At 48.2% G+C, this 26867-nt stretch overlaps 11 protein-coding genes across 11 annotated transcripts; 4 read left to right on the plus strand and 7 right to left on the minus strand.

Moving 5' to 3' along the window:
• Positions 1 to 1281: 1281 nt before the first annotated feature.
• LACBIDRAFT_307577 (uncharacterized protein) lies at positions 1282 to 1458 on the minus strand (the record flags this gene model as incomplete). Its single annotated transcript, XM_001886213.1, has 1 exon — positions 1282 to 1458. The coding sequence occupies one exon, from the start codon at positions 1456 to 1458 to the stop codon at positions 1282 to 1284; it is 177 nt and encodes a 58-aa protein (XP_001886248.1).
• Positions 1459 to 2996: 1538 nt separating this feature from the next.
• LACBIDRAFT_307578 (uncharacterized protein) lies at positions 2997 to 3610 on the plus strand (the record flags this gene model as incomplete). The annotated part of the gene is made up of 5 exons (XM_001886142.1): positions 2997 to 3072; positions 3134 to 3269; positions 3321 to 3351; positions 3407 to 3470; positions 3531 to 3610. The coding sequence occupies 5 exons, from the start codon at positions 2997 to 2999 to the stop codon at positions 3608 to 3610; spliced, it is 387 nt and encodes a 128-aa protein (XP_001886177.1).
• A 1484-nt stretch (positions 3611 to 5094) lies between these two features.
• LACBIDRAFT_307579 (uncharacterized protein) lies at positions 5095 to 6541 on the minus strand (the record flags this gene model as incomplete). Its single annotated transcript, XM_001886214.1, has 6 exons — positions 5095 to 5727; positions 5780 to 5865; positions 5914 to 5995; positions 6047 to 6099; positions 6153 to 6326; positions 6385 to 6541. 6 exons carry the CDS (start codon positions 6539 to 6541, stop codon positions 5095 to 5097), a joined length of 1185 nt encoding a protein of 394 aa, XP_001886249.1.
• A 781-nt stretch (positions 6542 to 7322) lies between these two features.
• LACBIDRAFT_331763 (uncharacterized protein) lies at positions 7323 to 8585 on the plus strand (the record flags this gene model as incomplete). The annotated part of the gene is made up of 6 exons (XM_001886143.1): positions 7323 to 7476; positions 7537 to 7608; positions 7671 to 7742; positions 7793 to 8409; positions 8450 to 8518; positions 8553 to 8585. The coding sequence occupies 6 exons, from the start codon at positions 7323 to 7325 to the stop codon at positions 8583 to 8585; spliced, it is 1017 nt and encodes a 338-aa protein (XP_001886178.1).
• A 367-nt stretch (positions 8586 to 8952) lies between these two features.
• On the minus strand, positions 8953 to 11009 carry LACBIDRAFT_295321 (uncharacterized protein; the record flags this gene model as incomplete). The annotated part of the gene is made up of 3 exons (XM_001886215.1): positions 8953 to 10635; positions 10725 to 10748; positions 10866 to 11009. The coding sequence occupies 3 exons, from the start codon at positions 11007 to 11009 to the stop codon at positions 9265 to 9267; spliced, it is 1539 nt and encodes a 512-aa protein (XP_001886250.1). The 3' UTR covers positions 8953 to 9264.
• A 1193-nt stretch (positions 11010 to 12202) lies between these two features.
• On the minus strand, positions 12203 to 13183 carry LACBIDRAFT_331765 (uncharacterized protein; the record flags this gene model as incomplete). The annotated part of the gene is made up of 4 exons (XM_001886216.1): positions 12203 to 12256; positions 12366 to 12588; positions 12810 to 12881; positions 13098 to 13183. 4 exons carry the CDS (start codon positions 13181 to 13183, stop codon positions 12203 to 12205), a joined length of 435 nt encoding a protein of 144 aa, XP_001886251.1.
• A 564-nt stretch (positions 13184 to 13747) lies between these two features.
• On the plus strand, positions 13748 to 15390 carry LACBIDRAFT_307583 (uncharacterized protein; the record flags this gene model as incomplete). Its single annotated transcript, XM_001886144.1, has 4 exons — positions 13748 to 14117; positions 14167 to 14340; positions 14390 to 14649; positions 14725 to 15390. The coding sequence occupies 4 exons, from the start codon at positions 13748 to 13750 to the stop codon at positions 15388 to 15390; spliced, it is 1470 nt and encodes a 489-aa protein (XP_001886179.1).
• A 742-nt stretch (positions 15391 to 16132) lies between these two features.
• Positions 16133 to 17981, plus strand: LACBIDRAFT_180319 (chitinase). The gene is made up of 9 exons (XM_001886145.1): positions 16133 to 16389; positions 16442 to 16529; positions 16582 to 16731; positions 16786 to 16993; positions 17044 to 17195; positions 17254 to 17395; positions 17459 to 17595; positions 17651 to 17711; positions 17762 to 17981. The coding sequence occupies exons 1-9, from the start codon at positions 16181 to 16183 to the stop codon at positions 17884 to 17886; spliced, it is 1272 nt and encodes a 423-aa protein (XP_001886180.1). The 5' UTR covers positions 16133 to 16180; the 3' UTR covers positions 17887 to 17981.
• A 507-nt stretch (positions 17982 to 18488) lies between these two features.
• On the minus strand, positions 18489 to 20505 carry LACBIDRAFT_307585 (mtDNA inheritance protein Dml1; the record flags this gene model as incomplete). Its single annotated transcript, XM_001886217.1, has 11 exons — positions 18489 to 18765; positions 18817 to 18932; positions 18984 to 19143; positions 19200 to 19267; positions 19314 to 19445; positions 19498 to 19644; positions 19692 to 19751; positions 19807 to 20062; positions 20111 to 20201; positions 20251 to 20296; positions 20353 to 20505. 11 exons carry the CDS (start codon positions 20503 to 20505, stop codon positions 18489 to 18491), a joined length of 1506 nt encoding a protein of 501 aa, XP_001886252.1.
• Positions 20506 to 22542: 2037 nt separating this feature from the next.
• LACBIDRAFT_331769 (uncharacterized protein) lies at positions 22543 to 23660 on the minus strand (the record flags this gene model as incomplete). Its single annotated transcript, XM_001886218.1, has 5 exons — positions 22543 to 22953; positions 23010 to 23172; positions 23224 to 23313; positions 23366 to 23546; positions 23594 to 23660. 5 exons carry the CDS (start codon positions 23658 to 23660, stop codon positions 22543 to 22545), a joined length of 912 nt encoding a protein of 303 aa, XP_001886253.1.
• A 1129-nt stretch (positions 23661 to 24789) lies between these two features.
• Positions 24790 to 26043, minus strand: LACBIDRAFT_331770 (uncharacterized protein; the record flags this gene model as incomplete). Its single annotated transcript, XM_001886219.1, has 7 exons — positions 24790 to 24895; positions 24953 to 25027; positions 25283 to 25382; positions 25459 to 25465; positions 25489 to 25701; positions 25756 to 25818; positions 25870 to 26043. 7 exons carry the CDS (start codon positions 26041 to 26043, stop codon positions 24790 to 24792), a joined length of 738 nt encoding a protein of 245 aa, XP_001886254.1.
• Positions 26044 to 26867: the final 824 nt, after the last annotated feature.

A 26867-nucleotide genomic window follows, 5' to 3' on the forward strand; every position in this document is an offset into this window, starting at 1 on the left:
TCCTATACTTCTATTAACTTGTAATAAGTATCCCTCGGTTTAATGTATGCGGGCATATAGAAATCTGCGTGCCACTTGTGGTCACTTGCGGACCACCCGTTCGCAGGTGACCGCAAGTGTCTCGCAGATAATCAAAAAGGATCGCAGGTATCGCAGGTGTCACGCAGATAGATAGTCTACTACAACATAGTACTTAGTAAATTTAAACTAAAGAAATGTAATCTTCACTTGAGAACTTAAAATGTGGCCATTGCTATGCGATACGAGTCTGGAATACAGTGTTCAATTTTATACACAAGAGTTTTAGTTCTTATTTACTCATGCCTACTCGCAAGTTGACCGCAGGTGGCTCGCAAACATCCATTTTGTGCGCAGATTCTCGCAAGTGTGTCTCGCATTGGTCTCGCAGGTGTATCACAAGTGATGCGCAAGTTGCACGCAAGTGTACGCAAGTCTCGCAATGGATACTAACTCTCGCAAGTGTATCTTAAATGTGTCGCAGGTGTGTCGCAGATGTATCTCAAGTGTACCGCAAGCTGAACGCAAGTGTATCGCAGGTGGAATGCTGATTGGATGCAGGACATCTTGGTCATTTCGTAGAGCAATATATGTCGCCAGTATAATTTATGAATCCCATGAATGAAATGGTTCCAAAATTAGTGAATGTGAGGGAAATGTCATTCAAATACATTGTAAAAGTGAGGGAAATGACAGTGAAATACATTATGAATGTCCCAAGAATTTCCTTCAAATCCGCTGACACCGGTCTAATCGAGAAAATTGGGGGAAACACCGGAATCCAGGTTTTCTGGGGAAGTAGTCGGGAAATAACGAGAGATTTTCGTCGATTTCCAAAGTTGGTTTTCCCTAATGTCCCTCGTTTGGTGTGGAATCAAGTTGGGATGGGAAGAAGAGAGCGAGTCTGAACGAGAGGTGAGACTCCATCACTCGCCAATGGCAGACATTGGCTATTGAGTCCCGAAGTCTCTGGAAAAAAATCGACCACAATCACGTCCGATAAAGAAGGAAAATAGTGGTAAGAAGCCGGTGGCTGACTAGTCATAGCCTCAGACACTGCGTTACTTGTACATTTCAGCATAAAAATGGTCTTAGTACAGACCTATAGGTACAAACCAACAAGTCAGAAAGAATAAGAGAGATTCAGATACGTTAAACTAGAAGGATAATTATGGTGCTCATTGAAGAAATCTCAAGAAATATGAAATCTTAGCAAGGTGCGCTGATGCTCGCAGATGCCCGCAGATACTCGGCTCACTAGGTCTAATGTGCACGCAACTGGATTGGTCTGCACGCAAGTGACCGCAGATACTTCCTTTCGGTTCGCAACTGGCACGCAACCTGTGTCCGCAGGTGTCCGCAGATGGCACGCAGATTTTCCTGTGCCCAATGTATGCTGGTCAGTAATTCAATTCCAAGAGAGGGTTTTTGTCTGTTCATCCAATCCTCCTGTTAAGCTCAGCTCCTCGAGAAAAGAAAAAAATTGTTTCCGGATCCGATTTTGGTTGATTAGGCGGGGCGACTTCGCCGTATGGGCATCTCAAAGTGTGCATATCGCCAGCGCTTAGAGCTCTCTGCGGTGAGCCTGAGAAGTGAGGCGCACACCAAATTTGGGGAGCGATCTTGGTCGATAATCGAATACGCAAACTTGAAGGAAGCATACCCCATTGTTGGAAGAACAGTTGAGTGGAGTTTAAAGCCTGCTGTACATCACGCTTCTTGGTACCCGCATGGAGTTCAGCGGAGAGGATTGCCCAGAGCTCTGGGGTGGAAAGGTGATCGTCTTCTATGTGTCGCAAACGTCCTCGTGTATTTTTAAGTGGTCCGACCAGCCGTGTCTTCTTTGAGGGGGTCTTGGATACAAAAGGTTAATATGTTGCTCCAGACTTCTGCAGGGAGATGTTCAACGGTGAATCCATTCATGGGAGGGCTAAGATTAAAAAAACAAGCCGTGTCCATTGAGCACAGTGCGTAAGCTGAGCTCTCGGTCTCAAAACTTCACCTGGTAAAACCGCAATAATCAAGTCTCTTCCAAGCCTTTGTCGAAGGTCGTCGAGTAGTTGCTGCAAGAACTTGTGGTCATGTGCACGATGTGATATCTTTGGATTGCTGTTGGATTGCTAGTTGTTGGGTGCTCGAAGAGATGATCGTGATCAGCGACTTCAAATTTCAAACTCCGTGGCATTGGAAGGCACGACAAAATGACGCACAAACATCCGACTCCGACTGACACGCATAGTAAAGTCTGGACGAACAAGACCACCACTGACGACCATAGAAGAAACGAACCCTCGTACCTCGCTCCAGCTTCTTTCGGGCACATCCGCACACCGCCCATATATACAACCACCGATGTCTGCCAGACGAATCAAGATACGCCATGATGCATGAGTGGCGAGGAGCGCTGCCTAAGAGGTGATAAATTCGCCGGAATGCGGCACTGGGGAAAGTGGAGTGTGATGGGTATCATTTCGGGGCATAAACGAGTGAGTGAACCCAAGACCTCCCCGTGTGCAAAATTACCCCCTTCACCTCAACTTCACCTACAACAGGTGACACAGAGACCTCCTGCCAAGGAAGTTCTAAAATTCGAGGAAATTTTGCGCCGCCGATGCGACACCGAGAGTGATTTGGCCCAATTTTAGCATCGGCGGCGCCGAATCCAACTATGGATTGGAATTGATGAGGAAGGGGGAATTCGTGAGTAGGGAGTCCATTTTTCGTCGAGCTCCTTCACCTTAACGCTGTCCATATTGCTAGTGGTTCCCTCAACCCGACTTGGATTGCAGATTTAAAATAATCTTTCATCGATGTCGGCTACCCCGGAGAGTTCGAAAGCGCTCATGGACACTTGGGGTCTATTACTCGATATCTGTGTAATGACACATCACATTTCTGATCGGAATGCAGAATACGGCAACGTACCAGAATCTTATAAAGGTCGCCCATCGATGAGCCTAGTCCCCCAATCGTGAGTGATGTACGTTGTCGCCTTGCTCCTTGCTTCAACATTTGCCCTCTGTGGTCTTGCCACTCCTCTCGTTGAGGGACCCAGTTCGTGGTTCCTCTCAACTACTGAAAGTGTACTACGCTCACCGTATCTTTCCACAAACAGCCCCCGCTTTCAAGAACGAAGTTATTTCCCTTCACAATAAGGCCCGAGCTCACTATGGAGCCCGCCCAGTTACGTGGAATGATGCTTTATATCCAGCTACTCTCCAATGGGCAAACGCCTGCAAGTTCCAGCACAGGTCAGTCCGTGAAACTCTCGTCTCCGAGTCAACACTCACTTGCGGTTACAGTCAATCTGGAGGGAAGTACGGAGAAAATCTGGTATGTGATTTAGTACTTTGCTTCATACCCCGTTATAATCTTATAAAAATTTCAGTTTGCCGCGTCCGGCAACAACGTGAACTTCGCTCAAAGTATCAATGGGTGGATGAGTGAATCTGGTGTGTAGTCCATTTCTTCGGTGACATTCGCCATTATTTACTCAATCCCATCCTTACTAGCCAAGTACAATTGTACGAAGTTTTTAAAAGCTTGGTACACGACGCCCACAATTATTGACTTTCCCATCATTAACAGATAATAATCCAGTCTTCTCTAGTGCAACTGGCCACTTTACTCAAGTAAAATTGAAACCAATATTTTTTTCAGGGCCATGGACTGAAAATGATTTTTGCGGCCCAGGTCGTATGGAAGTCCACAAACCAAGTCGCTTGCGCAATGGTCGATTGCAGAGCAGGTACAATATTCGGCCAGGCCTCAAAATATACTGTGTGCAGGTACAGCCCTCCCGGAAACTTCCAGGGCCAATTTGCGTACGTACTTACGTTTATTTTATGAGAATATACAAGAACATCTAATCAACCGTAAATCACCCCTTTCAGACAAAATGTGGGAAGGCCAGTGGGTACGAAAGGAACCGACGAGCAAGTAGTGCTAATGACGGTCGATTGAGGCACATCGACTCAACGTCGAGTTGAGATTCCCGCTCCATATCGAAATCGTTGAAATCGATGGATATTCGAACCTAAGATTTTTTTTTCCTTTCAAATCTCGTTGTAGCCGTGTATATTTATGACGTTCATGAGAATCATTGAATTTTAGTCGCCCCAATTGTCTTTTTTTGTACTCATTTGGGCGATGTGCAATTTTTGAGGTTCGGAAAATGCCGAAGCATGTAGTTCTCTGGCGTTGACAATGAGTATTGCATCAACCGTGCGCGTGACCTTGTGCTGACCGACCACCAACTCAGCATCCCCTTCTCTCCAAGATTCAGTCAGTAGTTTGATATCGTCATATGCACGGCTTCGCACTACTTATCCCCCTTTTTTGGTCTCCTCATGGTTTTTGCTCTGCGTGGCCGAGAGCAAGCCGAGAGCACCATTCAACACCTCCTATCTTCGCTTATTGTGTGCCGGACCCGCTAAGCAGCGAAGCGGGCCGTACTTTATAAACACTCGAGAACGTCTGGAAAACGATTCTGCTCTTCACCCCACGTCTCTGGATGACCTCACGATACTCGACTTCGAGCGCGCCTTTGCGACTGCGAAGACATTTCTCCAGCGACCTGGAACACTAGCGCTGGCGATACCTTGTGTACAACAGTCACATCCAAAACCGACTCCCCTCCCTGGAGCACTTGGGATCTAACCTCGGGGGATACCCAGGCTCATCGCTATCTTGAGTATCTCATCTGCGTACTAAAGTTGAATCACACCCAGCCTAACTTCAGTGCCCCTCGGCCATAGCACCTTTTCTGTGAACCTCAGCTCTGCTGCGGCACCAACTTTTATCATTCACCAGAAGCCTCTTTGCCGGATTTTTTTCCTCAAGTTCCTTCGCGTTTGTACACGCCTTCGTTCATTTCCGGTGCCCTCCGTTCGCTCTCTGGGCAAGAATCTATGAGGGGATTGAAGGCAACGGGGTTCAATTTATCAATCTTCAGCGACAACTAGTGGTCCTCTAAATTGGGTATTCTGACAAAATATTTCAAGTTCCAATCACTTCTTGTCCTGGATTACTTGTATCAACGACTTCAAATCAATCTATACGAGACGTCTCAGCCAACTACGCAATAATCCGTGCACCATCCATCCCCCTTCTCAAACCCTCAATCGCCGTCAAATTCGCCCTCCTTTGCGCTTCCACAGAACCCCCAAGCGCCTCTTCCCACCACCTCTCCTCCTCCGGAACATCCTTCCACTCCCCCTTCATGAAATTCCTCAACTGCCTCATACTCCCTCCAACAGGCTTCGATGCAATCTTCTTGACCTTATCCCAATGTGGTGGAGGGTTCGATAGGGAGTAAGGTGCGAGCCCCTCTCCTGGAGGGACCGAGAACCCGTTGGAAGCGAGGACGATGGCTGGTGGGACAGTTATACGACCGACTTTGAAGCACATCTGCGATACTGCTATGGTATGCACCGTAGCACCGTCTGGCTCCTCTGATGCGACGAGCCCGGCAGAGACCGCTTTAAGCGCCAGCTCTGTATTCTCGGAGACAGAGGTGGCGGTAGGAGTGATGCTCGGGAAGGGGGTTACTGTCGTGGATATGGCGTCAGGGCCGGGCGTTCGTAAAGACGTAATGCTTTCGGCGCTAGGTTCTGTTTGGGGAGATGCGACAGTCTTTGGGGGAGCCTGTCCTTCTTTTTTCCCAGCACCACTTGGTTTTCGTCGAACGAATTTAGAGATGATGTAGAACTGAGATTGAGTTAGCAGCAGAAGCTTGTGATTTTGGGAGAAAGGTGGGTACCCATTTTTGATCCCAGGCACCGATGCTTGTGCGGACTTCGTAAGAAGATAGCATAGGGATCTCTTGGATGAAGTGATAGTGTGTGGCTGAATGTGGTTGAGTGGAGGTTTGTACTGTTCAGAAAGGAGACGCACCTGCTAATGGCATCCAACCCCCTGCTCTAAAGAATGCCGTAAACATCTCGAGTGCTGTCGTGAAGCGTGCTGCGTCCAGCGTCTAGCAACGTCCTTTGAACGAAACGATTTAAGGCCCAACGAAATGAAGCACCTTCGCGTAACTCGAATTGCTCAAGTGCCCATTGAAGTCACTGTCGTCAATGCCTAGAATCGAACCATGAGCCAAGGCGCCACATTCAACCAGGTGTATCACTCACCAACCCACGTCTTATACGGCACGACCATCGAGAACGGCTGTTCACCAACAGGCGTAATCGACTCCAACCACCTCGCATCCGCCTTCTCCTTCTCTGCCTTTGTCTTGAAAGCCGTCCAAAACCGTACCGAAAGAAGCTCAAATCTCCGTTTGAAAACTGGCCTGAAGATACGGACTATGTAGACAACGCAGGTTGGATACTCAGCAACACCAAAGAAAACACCCAAACTCACAGTGCCATGCAAATGGCCACGCGCGAATGTTGAGCAGGAACACGAGGAAGATGAGGTATTTGGCGAGCGTGGGTGCCGTACGGAGCAAAGTGGAGAGCCATGGTGCTGTGAGCTTCTGAAGACTGTCGACCGTACGTCTTGCTCTGACTACACTCATCGAAGTGGTGGCCTGGGCCTTATCGGAAGTGTATTCGAGTGAAGAATCAAGTGATATCTCCAGCGCTAAAAAACATTAGCAAGCAAGGAGAACGTTGGGGCGGCATACCCGGGTATAGATGAACCGGATAACATTGGATAAGCAATTTGGTCTTGTCTGCGTCGTTACTCCGAATCAGTATCGGGGTTGGTAGCATCGACGTTCTACGCACTGCTTTGGCTTCACCTCCCTCGCCCTCGCTCTAGATGGGTACCCAATTGCTTGCGAAGCCTCAGCTTGTCACCTACTCTTATGATCAGGACCCTTACATCCCCGGGTCTCCTATCAATCTCTTGTTTGCATGGTTGTGGAAATGAGTAATTGCCGTATTGTGCTTTTCAGTTCAAGTGTGCAATTGAGGATACTTTGCTGCGCGCCGCCCCATCTTGACTCGATATTGCATTGCAGTGCTGCGTGTAGAGCGTCATCGGAATGACTCCGAAACTTTTTTTTCTCGTCCTTTCTGGAACCGTCGAGCTCATACGACGCCGGGTGTTCGTTCTGGCAGGTTGTGTGTAAGCCACTTTGTGCGCAGCAGCTGAGTGGCACTCTCTCCATGAATGGATGACGTGTTCTCCACTTTGCGCCTTACATAGTGCTGTGAACCATTCCTGTGCGCCGATGTCATCACGCGACATCAGCCGAACAGGCGCTACGTAACATTTCTTAAAGATGGGCGGCACAGTGGTCTCCGAGCGCCTGAACAACACCCCGTCCACTCTTCTGCACCATCCTCTTTGATATGGCCTACATCTCATGCTCAACAAGCACAGTTGTCGGTTCTGAATGCCCATTGGGAAAGCTTAGAGAGCAGCACAACGAAAGCTCATTCAACCGCACCGATACGCGCGCGGTCAATTCCCATAACGACAATTCGATCAGCGACCACAGCGATCGTAAGTTAAATTTGCGTTCTTGAATATTGGCCACACGGAACTCAAAGGAACACCTTCTAGATGTCAACCAAACAGAAACTCGAGGAACGGTGAACGATGTTGGTTACGCAGAGAATGTTCAACTTGCTACCCGTACGCCTCCTATCTAATTTGGCGGGTTGCTGCTGATCATTATCTGTCTCTCCCTTGTCAAGAACACGCTTCAGAAATCAATTCTGGTACATTGACAACAATCAGGGCAGAAGCCAATATTCTCAACGACGCCAGTGAGCATCTAGTACGATATGTATCCTGATATACCTCAACGGCTTCTTAGGTCACAATTGGGATGGTAACTCTGGTGCAGTTACCTCCATTGGCCAAGTTGATAACACTCAAAACCTCACCGGAAATACCACGATGCATTGTTCGTGCAACCGGTACACATATGTTTTCAATCAAAGCGATCTGATGCCATTGAGGGAGGGCCGTGCCCTCGTTTCGGAGACGCCAGGAGGCTCCTCGTCGTTCGCTTTGGTTCACCCTCTATATCCCTATCACATCTCTCCGCATCTGATGGGGACCTATGCGGATAGTCATGGTGCACTCACGTCTTCTCCAAACCAAGACTTATCGCGTAACGACGTTCGGACGGAAACATTTTCGACGGAGGATTCGGCGGACGCAGCTTTGTCTCGGCGCAATGACGAAAATCCAGTCATCCCTCCCAACTGCTATATTGAATACGCTCCCCGCGCTCCTTCTCACTCTGCGCGAGCTTATCCGTTCAAAGGAAACAAACCACACAGCCATCTGATCAGCAAGCCATTGCCTATATCCAAAAATTGCCCTGCTGCGGCCTGTGTTATGATTTTTCGAGATTTTAACCGCTCGTTCATATTCGCTACCCTCTTGTATTTTCTATACCGGGTCTTTGAGAAAGTTTATGAAAGAGTATTTCTTCGTAGTTGAAAGACTCCCTATTACCTATAAGTTAGTCAAACATATGGAGGAGAAACTTATTATTTTGAACTCTCGTTATCGACTCAAAAACGTGTTGGACGTGAGTACATCTGACTGTACATGTCTTTTGATAGCAAAAACTAACTGACATTGGCAACTCTATTTGAAGGCAGGGAACTACAGCATGCGCTGTACGCAAGTACTAGAGGCACAGACTGGTATAGACCAAAAGCAAAAGCGATGTCTTTCCTACAAAATTTCGTTTACGCTTCTGGTACATACTCCGCACAGACATGCCACCATTACACCATACGATACGAGCTCGTAGTATTCACGTCAAGCCCCCACCCAAAATTTCTCAATGGTTTAAGGCCGAGGTCGGCGGTGTGTTCCCTCCAATCGCAAGGAACTTGAAAATTCTAACGCTGAGCCCTCCAGTCTGAGAAGGTTACGCGTCAGACATAAGGCCTCAGCTCCAGATCTATGTGCGAGTTGGGTTATGACTCAGGCATCCGTCAGAGTTCTGCAAATATAAAACCTTAATATGCCCACTTCATGAATATTAGGAGCGGTAGCAAAAGTACATGTTCAACGATCTTTTACGTCCTTTCCTGATTCCCTACGTCAATTACTGATAGTAAGAGAGCAATGGATAATAGATATTGAAGTCCAAGCACCTCAGCTCCAGAGAGTCCATTACGAGGGTAAGGTTTTATCAACGATAGTCCGTGGTGTATATAGCGAGAATGACGGGAGAAGAAAGAAAGAAGGATAGAAGGAGGGGGAGCCATTGCGTATATCATAATATATTGGATACTGAGAAATTGACACTGAAGGAAAACAAAATTAGCTCTGAGGATCATCGCTTGGACTATTACCGCGATTTGGACTTCTCCCCAACCATATTTTCGCGTCTTGCGTCAACGCCCTTGCCAACGGGCTCGACTTGCGCGGTTGGGTGTTGCGCATCGATATCGGCACGTCGCTCGTGCCTACTGGTCTATAGGCGTTGGGCGGAGATGATTTAACCTTGGGAGGAGGCTTGGGTAGTGCCTGTGCAGTTCCACGAGCTGGAGATCTGGGAGGGGGGATAGGTGGTGTGCCAGGCGCGCTACCAATGGGTAATGTAACGTTATTAGCGCTGGCTTGAGATGGTGGTATGTATTGCGGCGGGGGGATCGTAGGTGTCGGAGTTTTCGGCGATGCAAGTGGTAATTTGGGGGCTGCTGGAGGAGGGCTGTAGAAACTGATAGGTGGGGAAGCACCAGGCGGAAGACTCGTGGTGGAAGTTGACGTTACTGGAGGTTGTGTCTGGAAGGGGTCGGTGTAAGCGAAGCCACGGCGGGAAGAGTTAGACGATAAGGATGTGCTAGAGTTTGACAGTGGGAATGACGAGGGAGCGTCGGAAGCCAGCGCTTGGGAGTATATTTCCGAATTTGGATGTGAGCGGAGGGTGTTGTACGGCGAGAAGCCTTGGCGGGAAGAAGAGCCCATTAGCGGCGCCGTACTCGAATTCGAATGGGCTGACGAAACCGAGTTGTAAGTCCCATCCCTATCATGCGTTGAAACCATCACAGGAGGACCCATCACATCATTCACGATCCTGCTGAGATCAACCTGGCTGCTACGTCTTTCGATAGGGTCGACGAAGCGGCTTTCTTCGCCCGGCGGTGGCCACACTTCTTCACGGAATATGGAGCCCGTCTCAGACGCGCGGGAGCGGATGAGTGATGGCGTAGGTGAACTTGCCCGGTGTCCGTCCCGGTAAGCCCGCATGGCGGCCGCGTCGTCGTCGTCGAAACCCTCCCCATCCAACAAACCTTTAGACTCCCTTCTCCTAACCGCAGCTTCCTCAATGAACCGTCGTTTTCTTCGTTTACGTCGCTGACACGTAAGAATGGCGCCGAAAGTGATAAGAAGGAAGACGATGATTCCAGCAACGGTGCCAGCGATGATCGCGGTGTGCGTTATCGCGATTCTGCTAGGTGGAGAGACGAGAGAGGTGGGTAAGCCGGAGGCGTATATAGTCGTGCCTCCACTTTGGGAGGTATTAATGGTTGTGGATGATGTAGTTGGTATTTGGGTGGTTGAGACGGTGTCTGTAAGCAACTGAAAGGTCGAGCTGGCAGTGTTGGAGGCTTCAGAGGTAGAAGAAGGTGTAAGTGATGACGAGGAAAGCTCCAGAAAAGAATTTGAAGGGGCTGAAGATGAATCCGCCTGGAAAGGATCCGAGCTTGTTTGAGAAGGAAATATACTTGAACCGAATGAATGAGAACGACTGTAGCGCAATAACCACCTTGACTTACTCTGTAGAAGTTAGTGGTATATCGCTTGATGATGATATACTCGAATCATGAGGAAACGTTGCAGAAATCGAAGGGTCATGAGGAAAAGTCTGGGCGAGAAAAGTTAATTGACTGGAGCTTTTGCCTGCACGAACAACTCACCGTTCCAGAGGTAATATTGAGAGATACCACCTGGCGAGGCAGATGGCGCATCGTAACGGTATTGCGCTGCGCCCTCTTTTGCCGAGTGCTGGGCCTGAGCGAAAACAAGGTGTGGCCTGGTGATGGTTGTGGGCACACAGCCATGTTCTCAGGACTCTGTACTCAGGCACCGCATGGCATCAAAAACGAGCCTGATATCAGATAACCCATGGTATCTTTCCGATAAGATAATCTTTCCCTCCTTAGATTATAGATACCAATAGTCGTTTGTGGAAGTCAGGTTGGTTTTGGGTTGGTCAGTGGCTTACGCCCACGGCCTGACAATAAATAAAAATGAGGACGAAATTGAAAGTGGAATACATCAGCGTACCTTTGGCGCAAACATAACACGGTGACTCAATGTCAGTAATATGCAGGGTTATATAAATCTTGTGGAAATGGCAAGTCAAAACTGGACATTATTTGTAATGAACACGAGTTCGCTCAACGAGGTTTTCGCACCAATTAACTTGGATAAGATGTGAGTGAAGAAAGGAGAGGCCCTCATGAGAAACTTGCAAGAAAGGGTCGATGGAGGTGAAGGGGAGGGAGGAAGTAGGGTGACACCAGAGTTATAATATATATCCACGGGTCACGAGCCGATTTCTCCCGCGTTAGAAGTCCGAGGACATCATAAAAGTTCTTAATTTTGATAACACGAAGGAGATCAGGATGTACAGGGAGATGTAGACAAGTTCTAGGAAGCAACGATTGTCTTCTTCGTCTTCAACTCATGGAGATTATAAAGATTATTATTTTCCAAGTTCTGTTTACAGCAAAAATTTTGGAATTTTGACACCAGCAAGATTGATAAAAAATCTTTGGAAAAAGAAAATTACCCCAGCGAAATATTCAGCATCTGTCCTAACTGTCTACAGAGACGGACAAGTATTATTTAAAAATGTTGCAGGGCGCCAACTACCTGAATGCCAGGGCAGGCCGTATTGTACTGTGTGATGTACGTTACCTGCGCCTACAAAATCAGTCATTCGCTCTCCAGATTCCAAAATCATTGGGTGGACATTTTCAATAGTCAGTTATTTTTTCTATAGAAAAAATTGGACTATTGTCTGGCGTTTGAATTTTACAAGTTGATTAAGGCGCCGAGGGTCGGCAACTGCCGGTACTATCAGGCATTGATCAGTAACTGATCAAACCATTTCAACGCTCAACCTAAAGTCCTCAACAACATCGCTCATAACCTGCCAAGTGATAGATTTGACATGAGAGAGAATCGATTGTGTCCGCGTGTGAGTTGTAACTTGATTTTTTATCTAAACTCATGTGGTCTCCAAATTCTAGACATCGCCGCCATTGACATCGATAACATCGCCATGCGCTCTTTCAGGGTGCTATGTAACTGATAAGTTCCAATCGGTGGATATCAGGGCGCTTGCATAACTCTTCCAAGAATCCATTGAATTCTGAGAGAGAGAAGAAAGCCGAGGCTCTCATCTTTACCGTCCATCCGGGGATCAGAGGCAAATATAGATGAACGCATCGCCCGTCCTCATTCTCTACGTGGGAAGGTCCTTTCCAAACGAGATGAACTTCAGGAATCAAGGATATCGATACTGGGTCCGGTTCCGATGGACGTTCTTTGCGACATTTCTGTGCGCCGCGTCCTAGAAGATCAGCCACGGAGCCAATAAAGGTCTTGGAGGCGTATGGGGCACGCTTGCACCTGTTCCTAGTGCGCACAAAGTGGCGTAGGGCGGCTCTAGCGTCAAGGGCTCTCTGGAAGGCGTTGTCCCTTCAAGCGATCCACGGGTTCAATCAAATTCAATCAGGAGACAGCTCATCGTCAGCGTCCATCCCTCCGTCACCACCACCCATTATGGATACTAGCTGGTTTACACATGCGGGCATCTTTCCATAGCATTTTTGAGCGGTTCCCGATCTCACTTCTTCGGAGCCTCTCCTTGAGCGCACTTTGGCCGGATGGTACAAGGGGCTTCTTCGCGTACATCGGAAGAACTGGTGAACGGGAATCATTTTTTCTCGCAAGCGGCGTGGATGTAAATTCTTTGCCTGTACCAGATCGTCGTCTCTAAAAGTCGGCACCTCGTCTCCGCTCAACCGAGCTCCATCGATGTACATGCCTTTCCGAAATCCTTAACTTCTCATAGAAGGCCAATTGGAAGAGAAGGTGCCGTATGTTCTCATGTGCAACTGTATCAAACTCATACTCACTTTCTGCCGATCGCGGTCCCGTAGAAGCCCCCTCCAATGACAACTCCAACTTCCGATAACGACATGATCCACGTTCCTCGATGCATCTTTTGTTCTATCCGTTCCCAGCGCTGAATATGAACAGAACCCAGATTATCTTTTTCGCGTTAAAGGGCTTCAAATAATATTCAACAGTTCCCATGTACTGATTGGTGCCAACGGGTGTTAAACATTTGTGGGACGACCATTTTTAGGCGACAGAGAGCTCCCCCGGCTGCCTCGTAATCGTTGGGTGTGTTGATTTAATCGAACTCCAGGTCCATTTCGTGTTAGAATCGTTGCTGTCGACCACCAAACTTCACGTGAACTTCACTTAGGTATTGGCGGGGACAAATGACTCCTGCTTCTCTAAAACACTCGAATCCTCCTCATACGGCGTTGAATGTCCACTTCACTGTAGCATTCTGGTCATTTTGGATATCGATTATGCAGTCACCCGTTGACGAAATGCCTGGGCTGGGGTGGAGCAGTTTTTAGATCCGTTTACACAGCTTTTTCCAAACATGTGACAACCGAGGCTAGACAACGTCATTCTGAAGCAAATCATTGGTTTCACTCCACTATTTATACAAAACCTATGGAGTGTCTCACCATTTCCCCTCTGAACCACCATGAGCACCATCGCTAACAACCCACCAGCCTTAGGAACTCCCCTCGCAACGACCAGAGAGCCTGCTGACCAGTGGGCATCCCACACCATCCAGGCGCTATCGCGCGACGACAACGCGCCTCCTGACAAGCAAGAGACACCTTTTCAATCTCACTCGACGGCGACTACCCCGGGACAGCACATTCCTGGAGCATATCCCGCACAAACCTCCGAGTTGTCGGCACGCCACGCCACTGCGGAGGTGTTACAGAGTGACGCGGAATATGTCAAGGATGCAGCCTTGAGTGCGTTGCATACTGCGAAGGAATACGTCGGTAGTGCAGGAGAAACTGTGGGAGGATACTTACCACCCAGTGTTGCTGCGTACTTGCGTTTGTCCTTTTTTTCACCGTAGCAATAACTTTGCTGACACGAGCCTAGCGGGCGGGCATGCAGAACATACCGCCGGAAATCCGGGTTCACTCGAACCTACCCATCACATACGTGATGTTGCACATGCCACCGTTCCTCCATCGACATCTGAGGAGATTGAAGACTTTGGTCTTGTTCCTGGTCCAGCCGCCGTCCACAATTCTCAGTCAAGTCCAGCTCAGTGTACGTCGATATGCACCTAGTCGTGACATTACTATATCCTTTTTTCCAGACCTCCACCCCCATTCCACTCTTGCTGCCAACCCACCAATAGAAACACTCGTGGCGGAAGGGGCGACTGGCGACGCCAGCACGAAGAGTCTTCCCGGGAGCAGAGTTGAAACTCCCGCCTCGTTTTCTGACACCCCTCCTGGGCTCGCATGTTCAAATGGTCGCGGCGAGCATCATGCTGCGCACTCCCAACTAGCGGAGGACCGTACCCATCAACCCTCCGGGTTTGCTGCCACAGTGCTGCCAGAGGTCCCCCCTCCCGTCAGTTTGAATCAGGTGTCTATACTCGTCTATTATACATGTTATTTTTCTGCAAGGCTGACGTTGCACGTATAGCCTGTCGTCAATACCCCATCGGAACGTGAGCTAGGTCAGGAAGGTTCTTCGTCGACGGGCTTTCCGCTCGCGGAGACTCACCAGCGTTCATTTGACGCGGAACAGGAGAGAGGGGCCGTCGTCGGTGAGGAGAACGTGCCTACGCATGTCGTTGCTGGGAAAACAGAGATGAGAACTGAGGAACCAACGAACGTTATCTCAGAAGAGGAGAGACTTGGTTTCGGCAGCGGGCGAGAGAAGGAAAAGGGCAGGGAGCGACCTACTGTTACCCTGCCGCCATCAGAAAGCGAATCTATGAAGGCGAGAAAGGAGAGAACGCTACGAGAGGAGCTGGCTGCGCTACAGGTCAGTGAACAGGAAGGCCCGTCAACGGCTCCATCAACGTCGCTCCAGCAGCCCGCAACCATGACGAGGATACGCACCACTCTTGAGCCTGGGGAAAAGGATAGGCCTTTCAAGCCACCGACCGAAGCTGAGCTGAAGGCTCGCCGTCATGCTGAGACGATGCCCCTCAAGGCGCCTGAGAAGAGAGAGCACCGCAAGTCGTTCATCGACAAGCTCAAGGAGAAGATTCATGTTGGGGGTAAAGAGAAGAAGGCAGCTCCTCCGCTGCAACAGCAACAGGAGGGGATCGGCGAAGTTCTGGAACCTCAGAGCAAGAACTAGTTTCATCATCGAATCGCTCCTTTTAGCGGACCCTTTGGTTTTTTTCTCCTTCCATTCTTTTTACCTCCTCGCCTCTTTCCTTGCCCGTGATCTTACTCATCAAGTTATGTCCTTCTTTTGTTCCTCATCCCTCCTCGAATTCCGTCGTTGATCCCAATGAATAACTACTCGTGCTAATTTAATTCATTGTTCATTCTTGCACTTCTATCTGTACTGTCACCACACTACGCTTTTCATATTTTCGGAGAGATTGCACCGTGTGGGAAAATGAACTTAGTCAGGTATGCTCGCCAACTGCTCACCGCAATGTCTCTATTCAGAGTATCCTGTTTTTACCACGGGCGCTTACTGTGCTCGCGAAAAGGGTCGGCAAATTTAAAGCCCAACGCTTGCCCAACGCCCGCACAAAATGGTGCTGGAGTCTAGGCCTTCGGCAAGAGCCGAAACTTCAGCCAATTATGTACAATTTGAATTTACCGAAGCCTCTTCTCAACCTCTTCTTCCAACATAAACGGAGCCCGAAGCATCGACTAAAAGCAGCTTAAAAGAACTGAGAAGCTCAACGCTAGAATTCGGTTTCATCGTCAGGGAAATCTGGCAACGTGCGGAGCCCGAAGGTAATACCCTGGATCCAACCTGCATCTGTCAAAACATGTCACACCAACGGCGCCCACCATTCCATTTATAAACAATGGTTGATTTCCCTTCATCCCATTCCTCTCCTTTGCGTGAACTTCGTGAAATTTCATTCCCTACCTATCCTTGACCTATCCGCTCCCTATCCGTCATCATGACGAAGATTCTACATTTATTGCTCGCCAGCGTTCCTTTCGCGTTTGCACACCATACACCATTGAAAGCTCGACAAATTTCCAAGTCTCTGCTCTCTGACGACTCAGAGGTTGTTGCTGCTTCGTGGTATCCGAGCTGGCTGGGAACAAAAGTTCCACCGGAGTCGCTCTCTTGGGACAAGTACACTTCGGTGACCTTCGCCTTCGCGTACGTTTTACAGCTCACAGAGGTTGAACATAACATGACGTTGAATCCTTAGGCTGACGACATCCGACCCAGGTGCTGTCTCAATTGATAGTGATGGCCTTGTCCTTCTACCCAAATTCGTCGCGCAGGCCAAGAGTCATGTACGTCTAAACAAACATTCATAATTTGTGGGTCATCCTGATCGCTGTCTAGAACGTCAACGCATTGATCACCATTGGTGGATGGACCGGTTCCCAGTTCTTCTCGTCCAACGTGGCGACGGCGGCCAACCGAACAATTTTTGTGAAAACTTTGACTCAGCTGGTGACGAAGTACCAACTTGATGGTCTTGACTTTGAGTGGGTTCATCCAATATATACCTTCACAACTGCTAGAAGACCTTTTCCCCCCAGTTGGGAATACCCTAATCAGTCCGGCATTGGCTGCAATGTCATGTCACCCAGCGACTCCGCAAATTTCCTCTTATTCCTTCAAGAACTCAGGCTGGACCCTGTGGGCTCGAAGCTCATAATCTCAGCTGCAGCCGGCATAACTCCCTTTACTGGAAGCGATGGCAAACCCATGTCTGATGTCTCAGCTTTTGCCGACTCCCTTGATTGGATTTGTATGCCCCTTCGTATTTTAATAAGATTTTATATCTAATCATCATCGTAGCTCTCATGGTTTACGATGTCTGGGGCTCGTGGTCCGATGTCGTCGGCCCCAATGCTCCCTTGGCAGATTCATGCGCCGCTGCTAACTTACAGCAGGGCTCTGCCGAGTCCGCAGTCGCAGCATGGACGGCTGCCAAATTCCCCATCGACAAGGTCAGTGCCTTCTCTCGCTCAAGCTAGTATCGGAAGTAGTTTTGACGACGTGACATAGCTTGTACTTGGCGTCGCCGCATACGGACACAGCTTTAGTGTCAGCAAGAACATTGCAGTTGTAAACTCACAACTCGCTCCTTACCCCACTTTTGTCAAATCGCCCCAAACACCAGGGGAAGGTGAGACTGCTGACACCAAGAGTGAGTGGTTCAATACAGGCTAGTATGGGGCCGTCTAATGATTGACACTCTTTTCTCATTTAGCCACGGACTCGTGTGGTGTCACCAGTGGTCCCACCGGCGTTTTCAGTTTTGAGGGTCTAGTTACTGCTGGCTATCTGACAAGCACGGGATCACCTGCATTTAATATGCTGTCCAGGTTCGATAACTGCAGTCAAACTGTGAGATACCCCCCTTTTCTCTACCTCCAATGTTAAAGCCAGCCGTTCTATACAGCCCTATGTCTATAACCCATCGACGTCGGTCGAAATCTCCTATGATGACGCTAAAAGCTTCGGTCCGTGATTTACTTCCGTTACCCGGGAATCATCTGATGGTGTCTTGCAGCTGCGAAAGGCTCGTTCATCAAAGAGAAGGCACTCAAAGGATTCGCCATGTGGCACGCTGCCGGGGACTACAAGGACATCCTCCTGGATTCGATCATTGCTGCGATCGGAATAGTGGAGTGCTGAACCTGACCATCTTTTAGAGTCAGTGGCCCAACTATACTACGATACTATTCATGTAATAAATACTTGTGGTACATTGTACCACATGCAATCATCACAAATTTTGGGAGCTGGTTGCGTTGCTTGGGCGTAAGATAACTAACAGCGGTCTGATAACCATAGACCTCACCGGACAAGAAACTGTCATGGCTCTGCATGGAGGGTTTTCGATAAATGTATTCCTCATCTATGATCTCTTTGAGCGCGAACGATCAGGCAATTGGGCGAAGGCGTTGACAACAATTTGCACGCCATTCTTGAACAATCAGCAAATGCACTTTCAAGATAAAAATTGTCCCATAAATCTGTTGCAATTACATGATTTGAAAACGTTCGGCGGGGCAAGTAAGCATCGGTGAAGCAACAAACGTTGCTAGAGGGATTTTATAAGAGACAGAAACACCGACCAACGACGTGTAATGAGAAGACTCGCGGCTTCAAACCAGGCCTCAACGGGAACTACCAAACGTCAGTGGACGGTAGGAGTTTCCAGGATTTTTGAACTTATAGATTATTATATCAAATGTGATTTTGAGTTGGAGACCTCAGACCCCAATATGCAATAATCAGTCCTCAAACATTGCACCGTCCCCACCCTCCGAATAATTGTCGTATAAAGTCCAAAGACCATTCCCCAACTCCTTCAACTCGTCCAAATCGATACCTAGGTCCAAGCGACGCTTTCTCACACAGTCATCCACAAACGTCGCATGATTCTTGAACAACAGTCCAGTGTCACTACTTGCTGCTAGTGACGCCAACATATTCACCCCAAGCGGACGTCCAGACCTATCCGCATGAACAGGAAACGATGTCGGTATGGGATATGTGGGCGCGTGGAACCTAAGTTCAAACTTCAGGTGACGTTTAGAATCAAAAGATCGTCACCCCCACCTTGAAACGTATGGATCTCGTAGAGACCACAACGCCGCTGCGGAGCTCTCGTAATTGGAAATCCACGAAGGGATAAATCCTCTCGTCACGTCTAACCGGGAGTACTGTGGAGAGGCCTACGCGAACCGGCGTTAATATCAGTTGAAGGTTTAAGTATATTGGCTCACTTTGAATGGACCGGGAATCGACAGATTCACGAATTGCCGCGAAAGATCGAACTCTTCGCTCGAAACAGGAAATACTCCACCGAGATTAACAAATGGCGTCGTGCCTCGCCAATTAAGCTTTGCGGAGATGCTGGAAAGATCTTCAGTTGTCTCTTTGAGTCTGAGATCAAGATAAATCGGGAGTCTTCTCGGTTAGTTGAATGAAGAATAAATTACCGAAGGGGCAAAGTCGAAGTCTCGATGTGACATGATAGATAAGCCGATTGACTATACAGTTCGTTTCGCTAACTTCATGAGTGACGCCCCAAGCAAGAAGCACGAGAGCCTTACATGGGGAGCCAGTGAGTTATCCCATCCAGAGGACCAAAGACTGGCAGGTTGAAGCGGCACAGTGATCGAAGACAATTCGCTGAGCGAGCGCAGATATAGAGCATCATTGATTCTTTTTTTCATCGAGAGCGTCTACCGCAAGACTCCATACGTGAGCGTCCATTAATCGCCACTGTGTACTTACGTTATCCACATCGATCTCTTCGCTAACTGCTCCCGAGAGAATCGGAAAAACCAACAGCGGCAATTTCGAGAAATCATCTCGGAAGGCGGTCAGGAAACCGCTCATGAATCCTCCAAAGCTGACAGTGTCATTAATTGTTTGTGCTCCCTAAAATATTTACTTGTCAAAGCCAGTTCAGGATGACACAGTCATACCTGCAAAGAATCACACTCCTCAACGAACAACCGCACATCGCCCTCCATCAAACCCTTATCCTGCCATGATCTACAATCAGAGTCTCTTTTCTATCCACAGAATGAAACCACGTACATCGTCGTAGCTCTTGAATGACTCCATCCCTACCCCCCAATCTCCATCAGGCGTCTCCCATTCGGCCACATTTGACAGCTTCTGAACGGACCACGGAACGTAGTACACTCGATTGAAATCTGACCAGTATCTGACTCCTCCCAATTCTTCTTCAGCCAGACTAAGATCTTCGTTTTGTTCTTTAAAGTCTTCCATCCTGTTTTGATACACACTTTTTGCCATGCGGGTTTGACGATACTCGACGATACCGCCCGTCCTTGATTTGGGTCAGATCGGAATGGAGTAGTGGAGTAGATAAACGTACCAAGGTCCAGGAGCACTCTCACTTCCACTTTCATCTTCAACGTCATCCACCTCACCCAGAGCGTTACTCGCCGCCAAAGTCCCGAAATTGGCTGCACGATGAATGTCTTATGACACGAACAACAAGCAACTTTCAAGCACCTTTTCTATCGAAAATGACCAACCTAGGGCAAATAGTCAATTCCCCCTGCCCCGTAAACACAATCAGCTTTTATATGTAGGTCGATCGAACGAATGAAACACCGTTGGCCCAATTCCTTCTCGGAACGAAACATCATTGTTCGTAAGCGGTTCTTCTCCGTCACCATATGTGAAATAGCTCTCTTGAGTATTCCAAAAGTGCGTCCCTGTGTAATTTGACAGTTGCCCGGCCTGTATGTATAGGATTTCCTTCATTCTTAGATTGGAGGGTGGTGGCGACAATTTAGGGGCAACCGTGACCGAAAATCACGTTGTGTCGATGTAACATCGTGTGACACGTCTCCAGATAGATCAAGTTTTGACAATCGATGGCTCTGAGCGACTCGATATCCAGTTGCTGAGCTCACGTAACTTATACGCTCCCCTACCCTGATGAAATTCTTTGAACGGCCCTACATTATGAACGGTCCAAAATCATCTACCCAACTTGGTCGCCTGCCCGCCGAGCCACGAGAAGTTCAATTTGAGTTCAATGGACGTCCGAGTCGACTCCGAGCAATTACGCCCCACCAACCCTCACATCGAGACCTTGGTATCCTGACATTGCCTCAATGAATCCTTGTGAACGGAGTCGAATGGAAAGACAAGATCTGCTGTGGAAATTCCTGGTAGCTGGATTCGTGGGCCCTGTAGGCAAAGCCATACGATCTCTATTCGATCTCCAGTAAGTGGCATCGGTTTTATCTCACCTGATACACTCTGAACATCAATTGTGCTTGAATACGATCTTATAATAGTTTTCCATGCAGCTTTGGCGTGTTCTTCGGAGCCAAAGAAAGGCATTTCGTTGAAAAAATCGGTTCATACCGCAATTCCTGGCGTATGTTGAGTGTTGAAAGATATTCTCTGTGGAACATCTAGCGCTCGTCTATACAGAATCTCATTCCCTCTGAAAATACGTCCATTTGCCCAAATTTCAGAGTGAGCCCGAGGACGACACGTTATCGGGGCGCGTGCCGTTCAACTCCTTCTCCTTGCTACCCCTACGGTCCGAGTCCGGTAAAGACGGGGCTCCCTTGGGCCTGGTATCTTGGGCTGACCTCCAATCATCTCACCTTTGTTACCCCCACGCTCCTATTCTGCTGTGCGAGGCGCCTCCCGTGATTACGGCATTGTGGCTGAGGCACCGATCGTTTCTGCACCACCACTCTCTTGCTCTGCCAGGACCGACGCTTCTTGACCTTCAATTATTTCCCCGCTACGCCCACTCTTCTACCTCCAGCCATTTTCCTGACCGGACCAGTCTGTCGGGATTGGGTAAGAATGTTACTATCGGCGCTTTTGTCAAGGGCTTTATAACCGGCGACTCATCTATGGGCGTGAACGCGTGACTCCCAAAAGACAGGAAGTCGGTTCGGAAGACCTCCTTCAGTGGCTTAAGCCGATCCGGATATTGAAGGGACCTAAGAACCCTTGAGAAAGAGTAGCAGGCTTTTCTTGGACGTTTTATTTTCGTTCCTAGAATCTGCATCGATTGCCGGGGGGTATGTGCATCTACGTTTCCAGCGTAATGTGGCGTTGCATAAAATTACCACTTCTTCGTCTCTGCCATGGTTCTAAAGAATTAGACAAATTTTATCATCGCTAAGAACATCGTTTAAGATCAAAGCCTGGGGTGCAAGTAATGAACTGTGCGCAGGTTTGGGTAAAACCATTCTGATTTGATCCTGATGATGTTGGACCTGGCGTTTTTTCTCGCCGGATTTGGCGCGTCCCGCCAATCTGGTCTGTTCGTTTACTCAAAGACGAAGCGAAGTTGACACTGACTTTTTTTTCGTCCTCCCAATCGGGATGTGTGACATTGACTTTATGTCAAGTAATCACCTCGAATGTCGTTTACTGCTGATACCAGCTCTCAGCCCATTAGTGCACAAAATTCTAGACACAGGTTCTCCTAGTTTCAGACTTTCTTTCAAGTCTAAGACCAAATATATTTGTTGAGTAGAGCTGGAAAAAGCCTTACACAATGACTTATAAAGCGTCTGAAGTAAGGAATGGACAGAATAATTTAATAATTAGGTTGACATACACCAGAGCATTTTACAGTATCTACATTTTTCCTAAGGAGGACAGGACGTGTTTTGTGACAGGTGTTGTACTTTGTGATGGGTTCGTCTTGACTTGTTTTTGTAACGTCAGGGTCGTGATATATTGAGAATGTAAGATAGAAGTGAAATTGACGCAATAAGCGCCAAGTAGGTGAGAGAGACGTACAGTAGTTTCTACGTTACCTCACAAGATGACTTTGAATTTCTCCAAGACACGGCGATCCTCCGGACAAAGAGGCGTATATTGCATTTGACGAGATGCATGGGCATTGTGAGGAGGTGGCAGGAAAGGCCTGCACCCTTGTGGCCCCAAAGCTGAGATGGGGGGTAGAGAGATCCGAATTGGGGGAGGGATATGGAAGCGTGATGCAAGGTTGATGTTGGGCAACGGTGCTAAGGGATAAGGGTGCGAATTGTGTATCGGTGGAGGTAACGAGTTCGCCACATCGTGCATGTCGCTATCATCTGAATGGTATGAAGCACCGTCTTTTCTTGGGCAAATAATTCGGTTCCTAAAGAAAATTCCAGTTGATTTGCGTATATTCCTGAGGTAATCATAATCCTCGATGACCGGTAACCGCAAGTAGTCATTTCCCTAAAAAGGAATTAAACACACACCCCTGGTTTGATGCAGATGACTTGAAAACGCACGGAAAAATACGCGACAACGTGCCACTTTCGGGTTTCACTTGATCCAGGAAATGTTACGGTTACGGAATAGGTCTGTTTTGTAAGTCCATTTGGCTTTGAGGGCCGATCTTTCCGTCTCAATGGAGGTGAGATAAATGCATTAGGGTCTGAAGCTCGTTGGGCGCTGTGGCACCCAGTTGAGTATTGATCAGGTAAAGAGAAGGCGCTGTCTTACCGCCTAGCAGCTTTTGCATCGCGCTCCTCCTGGGTTGTTTCTATTTTTTCCTCGTAAAAGAGGTAGTCACCTCGCATCCGACTTTGCGACCTGTGTGGAGTCGATTGAGGATAGCTGTCGGAAGGGGAAACGAAGGGTCTACCATCTCCTTCCATCTGTCCATCGCAAAAGTCCACCATCGTCTTGAGCCTCCTCCCAAACGTAGACCTGACCGCTACGGAGTTCATCCCTTTCATTCACGAGAAGGCGCCGGGTTATTAGAGGCAGAATGCCCAATCTCACGGCCTCTAGAATGATATGAGCGTCGTTCGCGTCCCGGATATCTGGATGTATACGTTAGATTGTTAAGTCAGTTGGTCGGTTGACTTACGAAGAGAAGGGTGTGTCACGGTCGCGGATTTTGGAGCCATAAAACTTTGTGGGGTTGAGAAGGACATGATGGGTGGGATATAACTTTTGGCGCTGGGTCGTCTGATTTATATGACGGACGGAAAAGAAGCTGTTTACTCGGAGAGTTTTAATGCTATGGAAAAAGTTCGCTCCAATTGGAAGTCAGGATCTATTTAATCTCGTCAAGCTTATTTTCTCGGGGGCTTTTTCTAACGCACACACTCGTAAGGGGAGGCCTAAAAAAGAACCTTCGGACCGAATCATCCCTCTTCAATGCTTGTGGTAAAATGCTTCCTTCCAGCGGAGATCCGTAGTGTGGGGTGCGACCAGAAGCTTCTCTTTCACATAGCGTAGTCGACGCGTTATGATGAATTGACAACGCGCTGCCTCAAAGAGAACGTGAAGCGTAGAGCGGGAGTAGAAGGGGAATTTCCGCCTTATCTTTGTTTCGTCAGGAAGAACCTCGGACAACCGAAGTTTAGCCCCCTGCATGTACAGGTACAATCAAGGTACGATCCAGTATTCCCCTGCACTCTCCATTATAAGCTGTCGGACTAATCACTAAAAAATTAACAGTTACCAAGCCCATGCACCCAGAGTAACTGGCTTTAAAAATCGAGAAAATGTCACTATGAGATACAATAAGTGATCAGGTTTGTTCGAAATTGAAAATTGAAGGCCAGAGATAATTTATAAAAATAAACCACGGTATGGCTGCGGCATCAATATAGTTGTAGCCAGACGACTGTCTCTGTTGGGATGAGCGCAACTTCTTCCGGGAAAATGGAACTGTCGTGCGACAGAAATGACACAGGCTTCGGTGGATAAAGGATTTACCAGGAATTCGGCAGCAGGTCGTCACCCACGAAGATCGGTATTTTTCCTATTATTTTATTGAATCCGTGGAACAGAGATGTGATGGCTCCCGGACATTCGGTGGAACTTTTAGCTGTTATAATATTCGGGCCGAGAAAACAAGGCAAATTTCGACCTTCAGGGAAACCATCAAAGATCCCCGCGAAGGAAGGACATAGACGGTACTGTATAGCACAACAAACAAGCTTTGGGAATAGGCTGCGGTTAGGGTCAAAGGCCGAAATATATGCGCAGATCGGCCGCCGGCGATCCATTCTAAGATTATTCATTCGATCCGTTGAAGTTGTAGGGAGAACGAGACTACTCGGAGATAGTGGAACCAATGATGCCGCTAAGTTTAGGCCCAAATGACTGCGTGAATTTCACGGTCGTTATAAACTGAGGACAATTCCAACTTTCTTTTTCCCTTTTTTCAAGAAAGTGATGAGCATCCTCTCTTTTAAAATCACACAATCTCACTCACATCACGCTCTGAATATCCGTTCCGTCCCCTGTAGCTAGCGCCATCACGGCCCATAACCTCGCCCAAGGGTCAACCCTGGGTGGAATACAAATCATGGCGTAGCGAGTTTGATTTTGTTCCCGCTGAGGGCGCTAGCGATTTCGGGTAGTGGGCGCGGGGGTTGTTTTCGGTGTTGGTTGCTACAGCTCTGAAATTCCAAAATTGAAGAGAGAATATACAGGAGTTTTGAAGAAATTGTCAAGGGATCAAGCATCGCCTGCCAAGAAGCGGTGGTTGAGAATAATAGGCATACTGGTTAAATCATTTACATAGGCACATTTCGAGTCTTACAAAAAATCCGACACAAATGAAGAAAAAATTTCGAAGTTCTTTGCCCTCTTCAAGATAAACTTCATGCTCAGATACCATACGCTTTGGCAGCAAAGCCTAACTGGATGTTGATCACAGCCTGAACTTGGCCGAGTTGATCCTTGGCAGAACCATCCTTGAACCGACAGTCGACATACGATCAACCTAACAAAGTTCAAGTGACTTACTGGAAACTTGTTGGGAAAAGCCAGCAAAGAATCTTTAACGGCCCCTATGAGCGGGGCGAGAATGGCGACTACGTCCGGCGTCGCTTTGAGTTTGTCAAATTGAGGTTTATCTTTGACCAAGGCGCTTGATGCATCAGTGACGAAAGGAACAGTCACCGTCCTCAATGTGGTGACAATGGCTAGGGAATCAGCATTGCTGAAGGTGGGCGAATTCTAAAAGATGGCCTTAATAAGTACGAAACGTCGTTAGAATATCTTTGTCCTTACTTGGGTATCAACCGTCTGCTGTTTAACTGTCTTAGTCAGTCCTTCTGCAGCAATACTGATGGCCTAAACACGACAAGGCTCGAGATGTTGGTCTGTTCATGGGAGTAAACTCACTAGAACTTGAGCCCCAGTGCTAATGGAGCCTTTCAGGAGGCTCGTGAGAGATAAGAGCTCGTTGTTGACATTCTTGAGGTCGGCCTCGACCGTTTGGGCGGTTTGGGCGTCGGCGAGCGAAGCGACGGAAAGAACTATAGGGACCAAGGCGATGAGGCGGGTAAAGAAATGCATGGTTTACAAGGTAAATTGACAGGTTAGGTGCAGGGTGAATTGGATGGCGCCGACTTCGAGTTGAAAGGAACGGCCGTCGAAACTGTGCTCTTATACGTCGCAACTCTACACTGTTCCCAGAGGAAAAAAGCATGAGGTCGCTTGGAAGGGAGGGCAGAATTCTTAGAAGCCATGGGACCAGTACACGTCAAATTGGAATCATAAGGCGCAATGTGATAATCCATCTTCTCCAGCACACCTAACGTCGCAGGGGATCACAAGGGAAGACGACGATGACGCGAAGGTACTGTATAGCTGGGACGTCAGCTCTTGTCGGTCCAAATGCGGTTCTAAATGAACGATTAGAACGGTAATCCATTGGCCGCCATAAGACCTTGGTAGCAATTGGTAGCAATTGTCGTAGTTAACCCGACCGTTCAATATCAGGGACTTTGGCACCAGAGGTCATCCGCGACGAACAAATTACAGTAAACCTGGAGTAGCGATTGAATTAACGATGACGGTGGAGGCGACACGCCTGAGTAGATCAACTTCCGATGAGTTCCGGAAACTCCAATCGAAATGGAGATGAGATGGACTAGCTGTGAAAGAGCCTCCCATAGTCTCGAAAAGGAGTTCACATTCGTCTCTATCCATCACTCCCTGTTTATGGTGCCGGCTCCCAGTCGTCTCCATCACCAGTTTTCGAAGAAAACGCACTGGCTGAAGAGGACGCTGGAGGCCCAAAAGCTTCAAGAAGATTGTCCTATCCCCAGCTTTGCCCCTCTCGTCTGGCCCATATCCATGCAAGGGGTACGCGTATCAAAGACGTGTGCAGAACACAT

This window comes from Laccaria bicolor, genomic scaffold, assembly GCF_000143565.1.
Source record: "Laccaria bicolor S238N-H82 LACBIscaffold_36 genomic scaffold, whole genome shotgun sequence".
Classification (NCBI taxonomy): Eukaryota; Fungi; Basidiomycota; class Agaricomycetes; order Agaricales; family Hydnangiaceae; genus Laccaria; species Laccaria bicolor.